This window comes from Mobula hypostoma, chromosome 25, assembly GCF_963921235.1.
Source record: "Mobula hypostoma chromosome 25, sMobHyp1.1, whole genome shotgun sequence".
NCBI classification, from domain to species: domain Eukaryota; kingdom Metazoa; phylum Chordata; class Chondrichthyes; order Myliobatiformes; family Myliobatidae; genus Mobula; species Mobula hypostoma.
This window is the reverse complement of record NC_086121.1, coordinates 32,793,156-32,810,288: the sequence shown is the minus strand read 5'-3', so window position 1 is coordinate 32,810,288 and position 17,133 is coordinate 32,793,156. Positions and strand designations below refer to the sequence as shown.

The window sequence follows — 17,133 nt, the reverse complement described above, 5'->3', positions numbered from 1 at the left end:
GGTTTGCATTTAAATTTTGCATCCCTTGTGCAATGCATCTTGATGGGAGGTGGTTTGAGGTTCTAAGCTTCAGCATTTGATGCAGAGTACTCCACCTCCACTTGTAATGCCAATAATGACAAAAATAGAAAAAGAAAAATGTGGCAAACATTGTGATCAGTCTTGATGAAGGGTTTTTGGCCTGAAACATTAAGTCTGTTCCTCTTTTTATGGATATGGCCTGACCAGTGTGTTTTTTTTTAGTTTGTTTTCCAGGAACTGCAGTTTCATTTACTGCTAAAAGGGTCCGTCAATTAAGCTACAAATCAATGCTGATTGTGTGTGCCCTGAAGATCAGTAAATGACAGGCTTCTCACCAATTTGAGACATTGTCATTATCTGGCTAAAAATCCAGCTTTTTTATCCAAAGATGAAAAAGAACTCTGCTCTGGGAGTCTGGGATATTCAATGTGCTTTATTTCTAATGGACAGCTCATTGCTGAACTAAAAACTGTTGTGCTGACAATCTTGTTCTGCAAGTATCTTGCAGAGATGTGTGGCACTGCAATGAACAGCCTCTGACATTTATCCCATCTTCAACTTCATATTTTCCTCTGGTTGGGCTTACTGTTACTGGGGTTCTGCGACACCATACTGGAGCAAGAGCTACTTTTATTTTAAGAATAAGTATTCTCCCTTCTCTTTCATACCACTTAATCAACCATGGCAAAATGAAGAATGAAACAAGACTAGAAGGAAGCCAGCTGGTATAAACAAACAAAATAGCAGTATGGTTACCACCCAGTAGTTGCTAGTTTGAAGCAGAAGACCTCATTCACTGTCTGTACTAAAACAGGGTTGCTGAGGGTTACTCATCATATAGTTTATTTCTACAAGATATCTGAATGTGCAAGAAATACCAATTAATTTTCTGCATGCATATCAGCAGAATATACCACTTCACCTAGAATAAAATGCTCCTCACTGACGAGGGCACTGGAAAATTGCACGTTATTTTTAGACAATTATAATTCCTTTGAACATTCTTAACTTAAGAACAAAAATAGACTCAACACATTCGCTGACTTCTATGAGCCACAAAGAAACTTGTAACAGAATTAAATATTGGGACCACTGGGTAGTTTGTTGGGTGTTAAATGGACGAAGTCTGAATAAACTGTACATTATAATCTCCAGTTCCATTTAATAGAACCTGCAAAACTCAATACAAAATGATTTTTTTTACAAAAGACCTCAAAAGGCAGTTACTATTGAACCTCAATTATACTCAGCTGTACACACATAAACACAACATACAGACTTGCCATACCGTTTTCTTTTCCCTCTTTGCTGGAGGAGGTGGTTGTTGTGTTGGCACTATCAAAGGTGCAGATGGCGAATACACAGGTTGACTGTAATAGGACGGTGCTGATGAAAGAAAAAGCACATCACAGTTTATTACACACAAGCTCTGTACTCAGTGGTATGCAACTTTGAGGACTTGTGTAAATTTCATGCACATTGTAAGTGATAAAATGAGCTATATTTTGGTTTATTAGCTGCCATGAACACTTAAATTCAAGTCAGCATCCTCTTAGAAAACATGGAGTTCAGGTGTCTGTTTATATCAAAATGATATAGAAATCAAACACTTATTTGCCACTCTACAATGCTTCCTACATTCTTCCTTGGTGCATTAGGTTGTTCTGTACATTACAAACTTAAGCTTAGCCAATGCAATACATGCAGCAGGGTATAGTGGTGGTGGTGGGGAAGGGAGGAAGCAAAGATGGAGTGGTATCAAAACTGAGAGGATTCAGTGTGGACTGTATACAAAACTATGCACAAGTATGAAGTGCAGTAATCCTTGAACAGTACTGCCCAAATGTGAAGTAAAGTTATTTGGTTGCAAAATTCTTTTAGTTAAAAAAAACCCTGCCCGTTAAGGGCATTGTCATTTTAGTTAACCGTGATTTTGAGGCTATGGCTAGGCGAGTTCCGGATGTTGAATGATTCTGGATAGCAGTTATGGTAGGCATGTTGTTCTGTGCTGCGGTCGTCTCTGTTCTCTTCCTTATTGGGCATGTATCTGCACATGGGTGTCATTGGTTTACTTTTAAATTTAAAAATATGTCAATATAATTACTGCAATATTTGTTTTTAAGTAGTAAACATGCAGACTACCAGGTCATGAGCTGTAGAATCTCTTGGCATAATTTAGTAAGATTCATTATAGAAACAGGGATGTGGTGCCACAGAATACGGAAGACCTTGAATGCAACAATAAAATGCGATATTGCAAACAAGAGAAAATCTGCAGATGCTGGAAATCCAAGCAACACACACAAAATATTGGAGAAATTCTGCAGGGCAGGCAGTATCTATGGAAAGGAGTGCAGTCGACATTTTAGGCCAAGACGTTTCAGCAGGACTAGAGAAAAAAAAAGATGAGGAGTAGAGTTTAAAGATGGGGGAGCATAGGGAGAAACATAAGGTGATAAGTGCAACATTACAGAACTTTACCGCTGGAACTAAAGGGCCACAACTATGAATGAAGTAATGAATTAAGTTCCCACAACTCATGATCTGATGGCTAAATAGTTTAAAATGGGTTTAAAAGCAATGGTGAGAAGCATCTACAGTGTTGTATAGGGTACAAGTGCTTATCTCAATAGCTTTAGAGGAAGAAAAATACAAAAAGGTTCTGGAAAACACCAAAACCTACCTCTGCATATACATTCATGCTACATTCCGTTCTAAGCAATTATTTTCTGAGAATTCAATAGTTTCACCATACTTACATACCACAAAAAAATCCTACATAATCACACTCCAACAAAAACAGTTAAGAATAATAGAAGAATCACACTATTTTTTCCTTTGAAGCAGACATGGGTTTTTAATTTCCTCACATTTACTGCAAGTAGTTGTTATGTTTTTAATAATTCACCCATTTTTCTCTCTATCCACTGGTTCTATCCAGCATATATATAACTATACTTAAAAGGGTTATAGCCATCCATTATAATTCATTGTTTGTCATATTTTACAAAATAAAAAAACTATCCACCATTATTTTTACAAGAGTATGATACTGACAAGGAGGTGAATGCACACAAAATCAAAAGTTGGCGCATGTGACATGATTAAGATCCCAAGTTGATGTGGCATTTCAACAGCAACAGCACAGGGGGTGATGGCTTCATATGTGGCCAGACATAACTGATCATCTTTACACCATGATTCACTTAAGGAACTTTCTTAATCCTAGCAGTCGTAATCAGTTCATTCTTTATATGTTTAACCTCTAAACTTCCCTGACATAGGACTAACAGATCACAGCTATGTATTCTCACAGTTATCAGCTCAAAGCCAGGCATTGCACCAGAAATACTACACAGAGTTTTGGACAATCCTTTCTATGCTAATTCAGCACGTTCACTCTTCCGGATAGAACTGACATTCATGCTTAGTATACAGCACCTAAACTTACAGCCCATAGGAAAGAATAGTTTTTTTTTTGAATTAATCATAAGAATTTTATTGATGTTTAAAATGACTTGTGAAAACAGAATTCTCAAATTTGCTTGAAAGGCTTTGGAACATGCTAAGTGGACCTGGAAAGCACATTTGCTAAGCTGGCCAACTGCAGTTAACACGAGTAGGTATTTTGGGCTTTTCATCTCAGTACTGAAGTGGCAAAGGCTTGAGGTAGCAGTGTCAGAGCAGGAAAATAATCCTGCTTTTGACTGTTGTCTCACCAACACTTCTTGCATGAAAAATAGTACTTGTGACTGTTACAAAGAGATGACAATGCTTGTGGAATCAAAACAAAATCCAAGAATGTAGGGGAAATAAGATCCCATCTACAGACTTCAAATGAGTTGGACCTTTTTCTCAGCAATTGTATTTCATGCTTCGAAAACAGATACAGCATAGTAATATTTACAAGAAACAACCTATGCAACAGCAACAAACACATAATGCTAGAGGAACTCAGCAGGTCGGGCAGCATCAATGTTGAGGAATAATCAGTTGACATTTTGGGCTGAGACCCTTCATCAGGACTTCATTCACTTCCCTTCTAAAAGTTGATTGTTTCAATATCTAATTCTCAGTAGAAAGGTCATTCATTGTGATCAACTGTAAGACTATAAGGGCAGTCTCAACCAAACTACAATAAATTGTCTTTACTAGACATACCTTCCTAAACACAATAGGTCAAGCATGAACTGCTTATGCTGACTAGATGTAATGGTTTAATGAGCCAGTTTGAACATCACGATGAGCATTCTTGATCTGAGAGATCAAATGGAACTACTTAGTGACACATAACAGGTAACATTAGCTGATCACTTCCCTTTGAGAGCTACAATTGTGAACTTCCAAAGCTTTTACCAGAAAGGAATAATGCCTCAACAGTTTTGTTTTGTTAATTTTGTATTGGGAAAGGAAGCAGTAGAATAATTAACCTATTCTTCATGTTTCCTAACTCAGCAATTATCATTCTTGTAAAATTACAAACAGCATTCAATTCAAACAACAAAGTAACTAATTGAATGCCTGAACACAAGCTTTACATATATTTATATATGGAAGCACCATGCTGCAGTCAATTTAACATGTTGGAAAAGCCTCTTTTAAAATAAATAAAGTTCACAAACCAAGTTTCTCAGTTACTGAATGGCTATTTCCATCATGAAAACAGCCAACTACTTGCACACCACTACCCTAATTCAATAAGAAAAAAGACATTCTAACCTGGCTTGCACAATTGGAACCCATGTAGGAGTAAACAAAGTTCATACTCATTATCAGGGATTTTAGTTTATTTTCCGGTGCATGAAGGAGTTAAGAGTCTTTCAACTGAGACTTGAAGCAATATTCTCATATAAAATCTGATACTGGGTCAATTAGATTATAGGATAGTAATCCAGAGAATGCAAGTTTACTTTGATTGTTCCCATGGCAAATATTTGAATTTGATTTCAAAATCTCTTGCATGAAAAAAGGTGGAATCAGTAAAAGTGATGTGAAGCTGTCAGATTACATGGAAATCCAGTTGGTTCACACATTGCCTTCAGAGAAGAAAATAAGCTATACCTAATTATCTAGCCTTAAGTGATTTTAGTGCTACACAAACAACTGATTTAATCTTAACTGCTTTCAAGTGGCTAAAGGAAGCTCCTCAGCTGTATTAAGCCACCCAAAGAATAACAAGAATAAAATTCTTATCTATAACCTGGGCATCAACCAGGTCTCTCCCTCTATAGCATGAAGTTTGCCATTAGACTAATATCCTGGATGTACTCAAAGCAAAAGAAGCTAATGGCAGCAATGAGAAACAAAGAAAATGAAAACAAATGGAATAAAGAAACATTGACAAAATCCTGAGGCAGTGAAACCAGAGGAGAGAAAGCATGAAAGAGGTAGAGAAGGAAGTACACTTAGATAGCCATATGATATCCCAGGCATTTTTTTTTAATTGAAAGATGGAACATTCAGTTTAGAAGTTTACAAATAAGTGTTTTAGACCCATGCCTCTATATATCTTATATTCTTGCATTTCATTCATTAGTCTTGAAAAACCTACATGAGTATTCTTAGTTACAGATGACTACTTAAAGTATTAAAATACCTGAGATCTAGTTAAATCTTGCAAAGCTCAACTTGCTCATTTTGTTGCTCTTTTTGGTAAAAATGAACTGAAAGTGATAGCACAGAATAAGCCAATGTATGCAGGGGAAATCATTCCAGAAAAAAAAGATGGCAAAAATGGTGTGCTACTATCTATGTTAATATAGTGATCTATTATAATTACATGATGAAAAAAATAATTTAAAAAACATGGCACAGAGTGATATGTCCTGAGAGCCTTATATACCATGACGTAAACCCCATCTTTCTATCCAGAAAGGACATAGCAAGCTAGGGGCAGGACTTGGTTGTACAGCTTTTCAGAAACAGTCCTCTTCCTGAAGGCAACATAAAGCAATGTTGGCAGAAGCAAGAAACAGGTCATCTGCCTGTGGATTACTATTGAAATTAGAAAAGGAAAAATTAAATACTGCACATTCATATATATATATATATATATATATATATATATATATATATATATATAAGCCTGCTATGTATTCCCTTGAGAATCTTAAAGATATACATGCCTCTAAATATATAGACATTAAAAAAAAACTGTTTCTTTTATAAAAACTCACCACACAGTGGCTGAACTCCTGATTGGGGCCACCCTCTGCGCCTTGTTTCTGAGGCTAGGCATGAAACAGAACATAAATTTGTTTAGCCTCGGGTCCCAACATTCCCCGTTGCTCACTGCTCAGCCAAGGCCAAGAAAAGAAAGATCACATTTCAGTGCCTAGCCTTGGAAATGTGGCAGGAGTGGAATGATTCTAGTAATTCTTGGATTAAACTATCTTGAAAATACTCAAAATCTTTTTTGTAAAAAGGTGTTATGTTTTCTAAAATTTAAACAGAGGTCTGAATTATCCCTCTGCTTGCTCAATGTTACATTTTTCACATGGCAGTGGCATAACTCTGCCATTCAGTCCAGAAATGGTACAGGATCCAGGGAAAGCGTGGTTAAGATAAAGTTTAAACGGGAGTAAACAAGCAATTCGAAGAACCTGTTTGATTTAAAAATAGATGATAAAATATTACTACATAAAATGTCAAAGGCAAGCCTCACTTCAAATGTGTTTGCAAAGATCCTAACGGTCATTGTGTTGCTTTGCATAAGGGAGACTAAAATGAAAAGTAAAATTTGGCCATTTATCAGTATCATTCACATCCTTGAGAAACTTTATGAACTTCTACATGAATCTTGTTGGAACAGTGGGCAGACAATTTTATCAATTAAGTTTGCTTGTGAGAAAATACACTTTCATTTTAGGTACTAGCTATTGGGCAGCTAGCATCATACCTTTCACTCCACCTAATTACTGTAAAATGCCCAAGGAAAGGGTCACTGGCTGACTATATCTCACCACGTGGACAAGCAGCATCTCCCCAACATACTACAGATTTGAAACATGTGCAAAAAGTGGATCAGAGGAAATAATGGCACAGCTGGATGCAGACCTGCAGTTTTTGCAAAAAACACCTAACAGCAATGAAGAACTGCTTTTCTCTTGTCTTCATGAGCTGCTGCTGGGTCTTCAATTGTCCCATAATTGTGAACAATTTTCCTAATGTAGTAAATGCAAGATAATGAAACAACAGTCTCCAGATCTCCAGTAGAAATCTGCTTATCAGGGAATAAATGATTAAAACATTCTCAATCAGCTAACAGCCCGGCCAAATGAAGATTTCATTAACCAAAATTGTTTAAGCAGTTGTACATTACTGGACTGCCTTGTCAGTTTATCTTTGGTTTAAATGAGCGCAACCACTGTAAGTAATAATCCTGATCACATGAAGAAAATAGAAACTCTCCCAAGATATTTCAAGCCTTCCAAATAAGATTTTATCTACCATCCATAGCCACACACACTAGACAGAATCAGTTCATTTTTTCCCTACCGAGAAGCGCATCTACATTAGTTTGACTATTTTGGCCTTTTGATTGTCCAATAAGTTCCCTTTTTCAAAGCGCTTGTGCACATGCATTTGGGTGAATCGTAATCAAAAATAAGGAAACTGCCCAACTGGTTAAGCATATGCAGTGCTGAAATAAAATACTATTACTAATTTGGGATTTTGAATGTGATCAGTTATCTTTTTAAAAACACCTGATATAATACAAGATGAACCAGTGACTCCAGGGTATGTAGATTCTCTCAACTTGCTATTAAGTGTAAATTAAGTCTCCATCCAGATACTATGAGTATTGCGAGTGGAAAGGAAGGTTTAAGTCAGCTTCAGGTACATGCTTAAAAAGTAAATTAAAACTGTCTTGAAACCTTATAACAACGATTTAAAGCTAAGGCACATTCTGTCCTACATTTCAGCTGAAATATGCATGGGCATTTATGGATAATGAACAACATGTGTATTTACTTCTTAAATAAACAATATAAATTAGTTGAACACAACCTAGAATTTTGACATCAGCTAAAACAGTTTAAATCTTTATCTGTCAAACCTTTTTGGGATTACTTCTTTTAAAGGTATCAACGTGTCCCGAGTTTGTGTTATTTAAATTATTCTCTATAGGTCATCAAGATATCCTGAGATAATTAAGCCACAACCTAACTTGTACCAATAAAACTACATATTAGGCTACTAGGTAGCAGAACAAGCAAAGTGATCCAACAATGAATAACATCAGTGTGCACAATTCGTAGGAGATATACAAATACCTCGACATGTTTTGAAAGGCTGAAGTTGTTTGTCTGTAACTTGTCTGCACCTAATTAGGTAACGCAAGGCATCTCTGAAATAAAAGTTGGAAACAGAGGGGACAAAAGGATAGCTTAAAGTATGATATTGTGGCTTTCACTGAAACACAGGTAATAATAGGGAGAATGGCAGCAAGATTCCTGGATCACAATGATGAGTTAAAGAGAGGACTGAAGAAGATGAAGTATAGTTTTATTTGCTGATGTTACTACAGATGTAAAGAAAGGTGATGTTGTAGGAAAGTCAACAAGAGGAAATTTTTCTTGATCTGAGGAAGAAGAATAAGTTGCAATTACCATAGGCACTAGTATGAGAGATACAAGTTTTTGAGAAATGCAAAATAACACAGTTATAAAGGGGATTTGACTGCACTACATTAATTGGGAAAGCTGCAATGTTAATTTCAGATGCTTTTTATAAAAGTAAACTCAGGTCGTATAGGCGAAGTGCAGAACTGGATACCTGTAGGAAATGAACCAGCAAATGGGAAAGTTGGCAATTTTAGAACGTTATGAAGCCAACAATCATGATTTAGCATTTATGGAGAAAGATACAGATAACCTAGGGGTTGGGGAGGTGGAAAGGTCTTAAATTAAAGTCAATCTTAATCAGGGTAGCTTATGATTTAACAAAATTGAACTGGAAACAGATACTTGAAGGGTAATCGGCAGCAGAGCAGTGGGAATCATTGATTGAAGTACTGACAGCTCAGATAAAATATATTGCCAACCATAGTGATAGAGGTAACTTAGTGAGCCGAGAGTTGGAAATAACTGGAAACAGCCCCACGTTTTGGCCCAAATGGGCTGAAGTTGATCTCCATATTTTATTTTTCTATGAATGCTAAATGATTTAAGATCTTTGTCAGCAGTCACAGGTATTCATTACTTTCTAAATTGTTAACACATTATATCATCATAACAGACTCACTGATTGATATTTATCAATAAATTAACAATACACGTTAATAGCAGCAGACTCATAAGTAATTTTGCCTTGCACTGTATCAGTGTACTTTTAGATGCTAAGCAATTAGAATGTTTCAGCAAAACACGTCAACCATGGCACATACTGAAATGTAAGTGTTACAGTAGTCTTCAGAATATTTATAGATACTAAATAACCTCAGAAAGGGGTGCAATATACAATTACAAATCCTATATGCAAATTACATACCTTAGCATCAGTATTTTTGCCATCTGACTATGGCATCACCACAAAAAAAATGCACAGATATCATAAACTAAATTTCAAATTGCAGTCGCAAGGCAATATTTGGATTGTGAAAATGATCCAAAGGAGTAGAGTCAAAGTAGTTTGATGATGTGTTGCTTATGTAATGCTTTTACTGATCTCATTAGGAGAATTTTATATAGACAGGCAAGCACAAGTACATGTTTGTACTACACCACAGTCATACAACTCAAAATTTTTGACACAGGCTCTGCAGTTGCTGAAAATCTTGAGCAACATACACAAAATGCTGGAGGAACTCAGCAGGTCAGGCAGCCTCTATGGAGGGAAATAAGCAGTCAATGTTTTGGGCCAGGACCCTTCAACAGGACTGAAAAGAAAGGGGCTTTTTGACACCGGTTATCGAGATAGCAACTTTGGTTAACTCATATCCAATCACTAAAAAATAACCATGATATTGAACTCAATAACTCTAGCCATTTGTGGACTAATATGCACCATGGTAGCATAGGGGTTAGCCAGCGCATTGCCGCTTGGAGTGTTCCAGATTTCAGAGTATAATTCTGGTGCCGTTCCATAAGCAGTTGCTGTATATCCTCCCTGTAGAATGTGTGGGTTTTCTCTGGAACCTCTGGTTTCCTCCTACAGTCCAAAGATGTATCACATAGGTTAACTGGTCATTGTATGTTGTCCTGTGATTAGGTTAGGGTTAACCGTGTTTTTCTGGAATTACTTGGCCTGCATGGCTTGAAAAGCCATCAGGGCCTATACTGCGCCATATTGCAAAATAAAATAAAATATCAGAAAGAAAATGACCTATTGCTGTTACTGGACATGTGGTGTAGTTGCATGGTTGACGCAAGGACCTTTAGGAGGGTATGAATAAAAACAATTGTAGAAAGAAGCCCATCATTTCAATACGACCTGGAATAACAATGAAGTAAGTCTCAACAGTATAATCCAATTATGTTAATAAAAATCCTATTTTGGAGGAGAAATCAATGGGCAAGTGAGCACATCCATGTTAATATTAAATATTATTGCTCAAAGTCTTATTTCTAACGTTCACAAAACAAGGTTGCAACTAAGTGTCTTTGAGACATATTTATCAGTAATAACCAACTTGGCACACAATAAACTTATATTTGAAACAATAGTTGAAATGAACTGAGAAGCTAAAACATGTTAAATAGAAATTAATTTCATGAATTCAGAATAAATGCTGGAAGTTCATTCTGTTCTTGTTTAAAAGAAACAGAGCCTCCAATATTATAAGTGAGTTAATACTTACCATATGTAGTAAAGTCACCAGGACCTGGTCCGGAATAGAATGGACCAGGAGGAGGCTGAACAGGATACTGCTGGGGTGGCCCCATGTATGGAGTCGCACTAGGGCGGAACTGTTAAAAGCAAAAATCAGTATTAGTTTCCTAATACATCGTACCTAACTAACAACGTTTTAAACACAGTAGTTCTAAAAAAAGCTATTTCAATTGATCTTCTTGAAAATAGTACCACAGTAAGGTGGCATTAAATGACTTTTAGTCTGCAGTCTTGTCCCAGATTCAGAAAGCAAAATACAGATACTGAAAATACTCAGCATATCAGATAGTATCTGTGGAGAGAGAAAAAGAGTTAAATTTTCAGGTCAATGACTTCATAAAAACTTCATGTCAGTAATCAAACATGTTTTGAAGTTGTAGAAAGTGTGATCAGGTAGACACCAAGGGAGGCACAATGACACAGTGATGGTGACACTGGCTGAGAGGAGTCTGTTAATCACATTTAATTTAGCTAAAGGAAAAGTCATCTGAAGAAGAATGAGAACACAGAGAATAAGACAATGCTAGAAAGGCAAGGTACAAATACTGCATTTGCCAGAAATCTGAAATAACAGGCTTAAACAGTGTCTGTGAAAAGAGTTAATGTTACACATTGAAGACAAGACACCAGAACTAGCCACAAACAAGAGAAACTCTGCAGGAACTCAGCAGGCCTGGCAGCATCTATGGAAAAGAGCACAGTCAATGTTGCAGGGCAATACCCTTTTTCGGGGGGGGGGGGGGCTGGAAAAAAAAAGATGACTCAGAGTAAGATAGTGGGGGGAGGGGAGGAAGAGGAGCCGCAAGGTGACAGGTGCAACGGGGGGTGGGGGGTAGGTGTGAAGTAAAGACTGGGAAGTTGATTGGTGAAAGATATCACGGCTGGAGAAGTGAGAATGTGATAGAAGACACAGAAGACAGAGGGCCATGGAAGAAAGAAAAGGGGGAGGTGATACACCGGTAAGGATAAAAAGTGAGAGGGAAAAGGGGATGGGGAATGGTGAGGGTAGGGGGCCATTACCAGAGGTTCAAGAAATCAATGTTCATGTCATGAGGTTGGAGGCGACCGAGATGGAATACAAGGTGTTGCTTCTCCAACCTCAGTATGGCTTAATTGCAGCAGTAAAGGCGGCCATGGACTGACATGTTGGAATGGGAATTGGAAGTGGAACTAAAATGGGTGGCCACTTGGAGATCCTACTTTTTCTGGCAGATGGAGAGTAGGTGCTTAGCGAAGCGGTCTCCCAAAGACGGAAATAGGTGGTAAATTAAAAGACAGGCAACTCAAATGTTAGGGTTACTCCGTATATTAGACAGAGATGATTTGCAAAATGTTCACTCGATTCACATTTGCTTCCTCAATGCAGAGAAAGCCACATTGGGAACACGAACTGCAGTACACTAAATTCGGAGAACTGTGAATATGTGAACTGTGGTTTCACATATAAGAAATTGCTGCGACACTGAAAAGGATATAATGACTGGTGGCTTAAGAAGAACTACCTTTGGGGATGTAAGGAACTGAGGAGCTTGTGCTTTCCATGGTTCCCTCAACCATCTCCACCAAAATTCATTCCTTCTCCAATAGCACCTTTCCAAAACCACCAAAGTTGAAAATCTGACTTTTTACCTTTTCCCATTATCCAGGAAGAGGATGAAAGATGTCCAGAGTGAGCTAAATGTTATTGTATATAAATCACCAAAAGCTCTCATGTAGGAGCAAGTTCTATTTTCCCTATATTGCAAAAAGATCTGTGTATAAAGTTAAAATGATCTTATTAACATCACAAGGTCCTAACAAAGCTGCACCTGAATACTGGGTACTTACACGTCTTGTTTTCCTACCCAAGGAAGAAAGAGGTGCTCAGCAAAGGTTCACCAGACTGATATGGCATCAGGTAATTGGGGATGGAAGGTTCATTGCCCAAGGAGAGTTTAAGCAGACTGAATAGGTATGTTCTAGAATATAGAAGAACAAAGATCAATCTCATGAAAATGTACAAAATTTTAGTCAGGTTTGACAGGCATAGTGTGGGTATGCAGTTTCCCCTTGTTGAGGTGTCTAGTACCAGTCATCAGTCACAAATATGACTGTGGTTGGCCATTCAGAAAATTCTTTACGCAGAAGATGATGTATCGTTAGAATGCTTTGCTCAAGAGGTATTTACTGAATATATTCAGGAGAGAGTTCAATACATTTTTATATATTCAAGCAAATTAAGGGATGTATGGTTGGGGCAGAAAAGTGGCGATGAGGTTAAACAACTGATTATGATTTTATTGTATGATGGAGTAGACAAGAGATCAAATGACGTAACCCTGTTTTATTTCTCATGCCCTTATGGAAGCAGGGGTGGTAATATTTCTAGTGTGGCATCATTTGAATTTGGAGGAAATTTCAGAGGGTGATCAATTACAGGTAGGTCTTAGTAGAGAGCAAGGCAAGGAGAGGGAAGCTGAAGTGGTTGAGACACCCAGGAGCTACAGTGGAAGTGAATTCATAATTAAGAGAAAAGGAAGTTATCTCAGAAGCACTGGCGTTGAAAGTGTTGCAACAGAATAGATGCAACTGAAATTACGATAATGAAACAGAAAACTTTCTGGAAGCAGAAAAGGAGAAGGTGTAATCAAGATTGCCATGGGAGTCTGTTGAAAGTAGCTAATACTGGTTGCTACCCTAACAACTGGAATGGAGAGAAAAATTTCAAGGAAAGATGTGATATTTTTGAATTCGATACAGTAGCAGGAATCAGCAGCTGTAAATTGATTAATATTCTGGACTGAGCAAAAGTGAAACAAAGTACTGGGCAATCTATCCCAAAGGGGTCAGATGCAACTTGAGGACATGCAGTTTTCTATAGCTACAACTTAAAAGGACAAGTTGTTCAATGAAAAAGGATCTATTGCTTTCCTGGCATATATGACAAATAAGATAAGCTAAGTACAGTTATTGATTATAACCGACGTTTCAATGACAAACTCTGCCATCTTCTTCAGATGAATCATCCCTGAAGAAGATGGCAGTTCATTATCGAAATACCAATTATAATCGATACCTGTACCCACCCGGCTTGAAGCCGGAGAAGAGTTTATAAGTTGTTCAATGTTACAAGTTCAGTAAAGTGAAGAAAAGTAGAGGTAGAGGGGAACATGTTCCTTTCTGAATAGAACACCAACAAAGGACTCTCAAGTTGTCTTCATGTGGAATGGAGGTACGAGGAATGGTGAAAATGAACCAGTTAGGACCAGGAAGCAAGAACATGTCAAAGTGGAGACAGGGTCAGAGGTAAAGAGGGAAAGGAGATTAGTAAGGTTAGGAAGAAGTTAGTTGTGAGACAAGATTGAAACAATGCATCTTGGGAGGAGGAGGAGGAAGTAATTGTGTGTAAATGGGGATGAGGCTGGAGTCTGCAGAAGATAATTTTCAGGCGGAGTGCCTCAATAAATATTTTAAAGGTTTTCAGAGCATTTCCACCATTCTCTTTCATCTCAGATTTCCAGCAAATGCAATGTAACTCACCATTCCAACAGTATTAGTATCTGTGTTCTCATCTCCAGGCACAGCAGCTGCTGCATCCCTTCAGCCAGTACCATCATCAATTGCACTTGCTCTCCCACCATCGCCATTCCTTTGTTTTCTCCACTCCTCTTTCTCTGAAACACCTTTCACTTTTATGCGAGTTCTAAAACTCCTCACAATTAGCTCTATTTAACTCTTCCAAAGAAGCTGCTTGATCAATTGAGTCTTCTCTCATATCAAATCCCATAGATCTTTTAACTGCTCAAAAATAAGTCCTCGCAACCACAGACAGCAAAAGACAATAAATAGTTCAAATTGCAGCTGAGAATTTGTAGCATGATGGGTAATCTGAAGCCAGTTATCATTGCTCAAAGATTCTACTTGGTGGCTTACTGTTGAAAGTTGAGCATTAAGGGTGAAGTGCATGGAAATAACACGATCAAACAACAAATTAAACAACACTTAAAATTCTACAATATCATCCCTTTTTGACATATGGAGCACAGCAGGCAAAATTGGTTTATTAAAAACAGGAATCAGCCAGTAAATCATTAAGACACAATGTTGATTAGTTTATTTTTGAATACTTGCATAAAATCAAACTGTTTAACAAAATTAAATACGTTTCAGATAATTAAGCTGAACTTTTGAATGGTCTATCTCTTATGAATATATATTATGGAAAAAAAGGAATATTTCAATACTGAGCAACATACACAAAAAGCAGGCATGCCAGTCAGCATCTATGGAGGAATATGAACAGTCAATGTTTCTGGCTGTGGGGCTTCAATATTGCTCGAAGAGAAGGAGGGAGAAGTCACAATAAAAAGGTGTGAGGACAACGAGCAGCATAACACGAAGCTGGGTGGCAGTGTTAGCAGTGAGGAGGATGCTAAGAGGATGCAGGGTGACTTGGATAGGTTGGGTGAGTGGGCAAACTCATGGCAGATGCAATTTAATGTGGATAAATGTGAAGTTATCCACTTTGGTGGCAAAAATAGGAAAACAGATTATTATCTGAATGGTGGCCGATTAGGAAAAGGGGAGGTGCAACGAGACCTGGGTGTCATTATACACCAGTCATTGAAAGTGGGTATGCAGGTACAGCAGGCGGTGAAAAAGGCGAACGGTATGCTGGCATTTATAGCGAGAGGATTCGAGTACAGGAGCAGGGAGGTACTACTGCAGTTGTACAAGGCCTTGGTGAGACCACACCTGGAGTATTGTGTGCAGTTTTGGTCCCCTAATCTGAGGAAAGACATCTTTGCCATAGAGGGAGTACAAAGAAGGTTCACCAGATTGATTCCTGGGATGGCAGGTCTTTCATATGAAGAAAGACTGGATGAACTGGGCTTGTACTCGTTGGAATTTAGAAGATTGAGGGGGGATCTGATTGAAACGTATAAGATCCTAAAGGGATTGGACAGGCTAGATGCGGGAAGATTGTTCCCGATGTTGGGGAGGTCCAGAACGAGGGGTCACAGTTTGAGGATAGAGGGGAAGTCTTTTAGGACCGAGATTAGGAAAAACTTCTTCACACAGAGAGTGGTGAATCTGTGGAATTCTCTGCCACAGCAAACTGTTGAGGCCAGTTCATTGGCTATGTTTAAGAGGGAGTTAGATATGGCCCTTGTGGCTACAGGGGTCAGGGGGTATGGAGGGAAGGCTGGGTTCTGGGTTGGATGATCAGCCATGATCATAATAAATGGCGGTGCAGGCTCGAAGGGCCGAATGGCCTAATCCTGCACCTATTTTCTATGTTTCTATAACCTTGCTATAATTTGGGGGGGGGGGTTGGTGTTTAGGTGGGTAGGTAGGGGTTATCAAGTGAGAAGATAGGTGCTGATAGGTGAAAGGATAAAAGAGTTAAAGGGCTGAAGGAATCTGATAGGACAGTAGACCATGGAATAAAGAGAAGGAGGTGGAGAACCAGAGGGAGGTGATGAGCAGATTATGAGGGTGGGGATGAGAAAAGAAGGAATGAGAGGGCGACCAGAATGAGGGAAAACAAATGTTTGGAGGGAAAAGAAGGAAGTTAGAAAATAGTTTGAACCCTTAGAAAAATCTATGTTCCTGAGATCAGGTTAGAGAATATCAAGGTGAACTATGAAGTGTTTACTCTTCTAACCTGCACTTGCTTCATCATGGCAGCAGAATAGGCTGTGGACAGATGGTATCAGTGTAAGAATGGGAAGTGTAATTGAAATGTGTGGCCATCATAAGATGCGGGCTGTTGCGAGATAGAGTGAAGATGCTTGATGAAGCAATGGCCCAATCTGCATCAATTCTCACCAATATAGGAGGCAGGTGAAGTGTTGCTTCACCTGGAAGGATAGCTAGGGGCTTTGAATCATGGTGTAGGGACTTCCCTGGTTGCAGGGTTAAGTGCCTGGAAGGACATTAGTGAGGCGGAATGAATGGTCAAGGGAGTTGCACAGAGTGATCCACGCAGAAAGCAGAGCAGAATTAAAAGATGTGTGTAGTGGTAAAATCTCACTGAAGATGGCAGAAGTTACAGAGAATGATGGATGAATGTGGAGGCTCATGGAGTGGTAGGCAAGGGCAAGGGGAAATCTATCCCCGTTATAACGATGGTGAGATGCATGAGGTAGATGCCCGGGAAATAGAGATGTGTGTGAGAGCAGAATCAATGGTAGAGGAAGGGGAACCCTGCTGTTTGTAGAAGGACATCTCATGTTCTGGAATAGAAAGACTCATCCTGAGAAATGATGCAGCGGAGACAAAGAAACTGACAAATTT

General features: G+C 38.4%; 1 protein-coding gene across 16 annotated transcripts in view; it reads right to left on the bottom strand.

Moving 5' to 3' along the window:
• LOC134337823 (eukaryotic translation initiation factor 4 gamma 3-like) overlaps positions 1 to 17,133 on the bottom strand; it is a 306,969-nt gene that overhangs the window by 102,348 nt on the left and 187,488 nt on the right. For 14 of the 16 annotated variants that reach the window (XM_063033097.1, XM_063033098.1, XM_063033106.1 and 11 more), the window contains 3 exons: positions 10,823 to 10,931; positions 6,198 to 6,251; positions 1,310 to 1,407 (listed from right to left, as the gene is read on the bottom strand). In XM_063033097.1, coding sequence (XP_062889167.1) covers positions 1,310 to 1,407; positions 6,198 to 6,251; positions 10,823 to 10,931 — 261 coding nt within the window. The remainder of the gene's footprint in view (positions 1 to 1,309; positions 1,408 to 6,197; positions 6,252 to 10,822; positions 10,932 to 17,133) is intronic. The other 2 variants (XM_063033102.1, XM_063033105.1) reach the window with 1 other exon arrangement.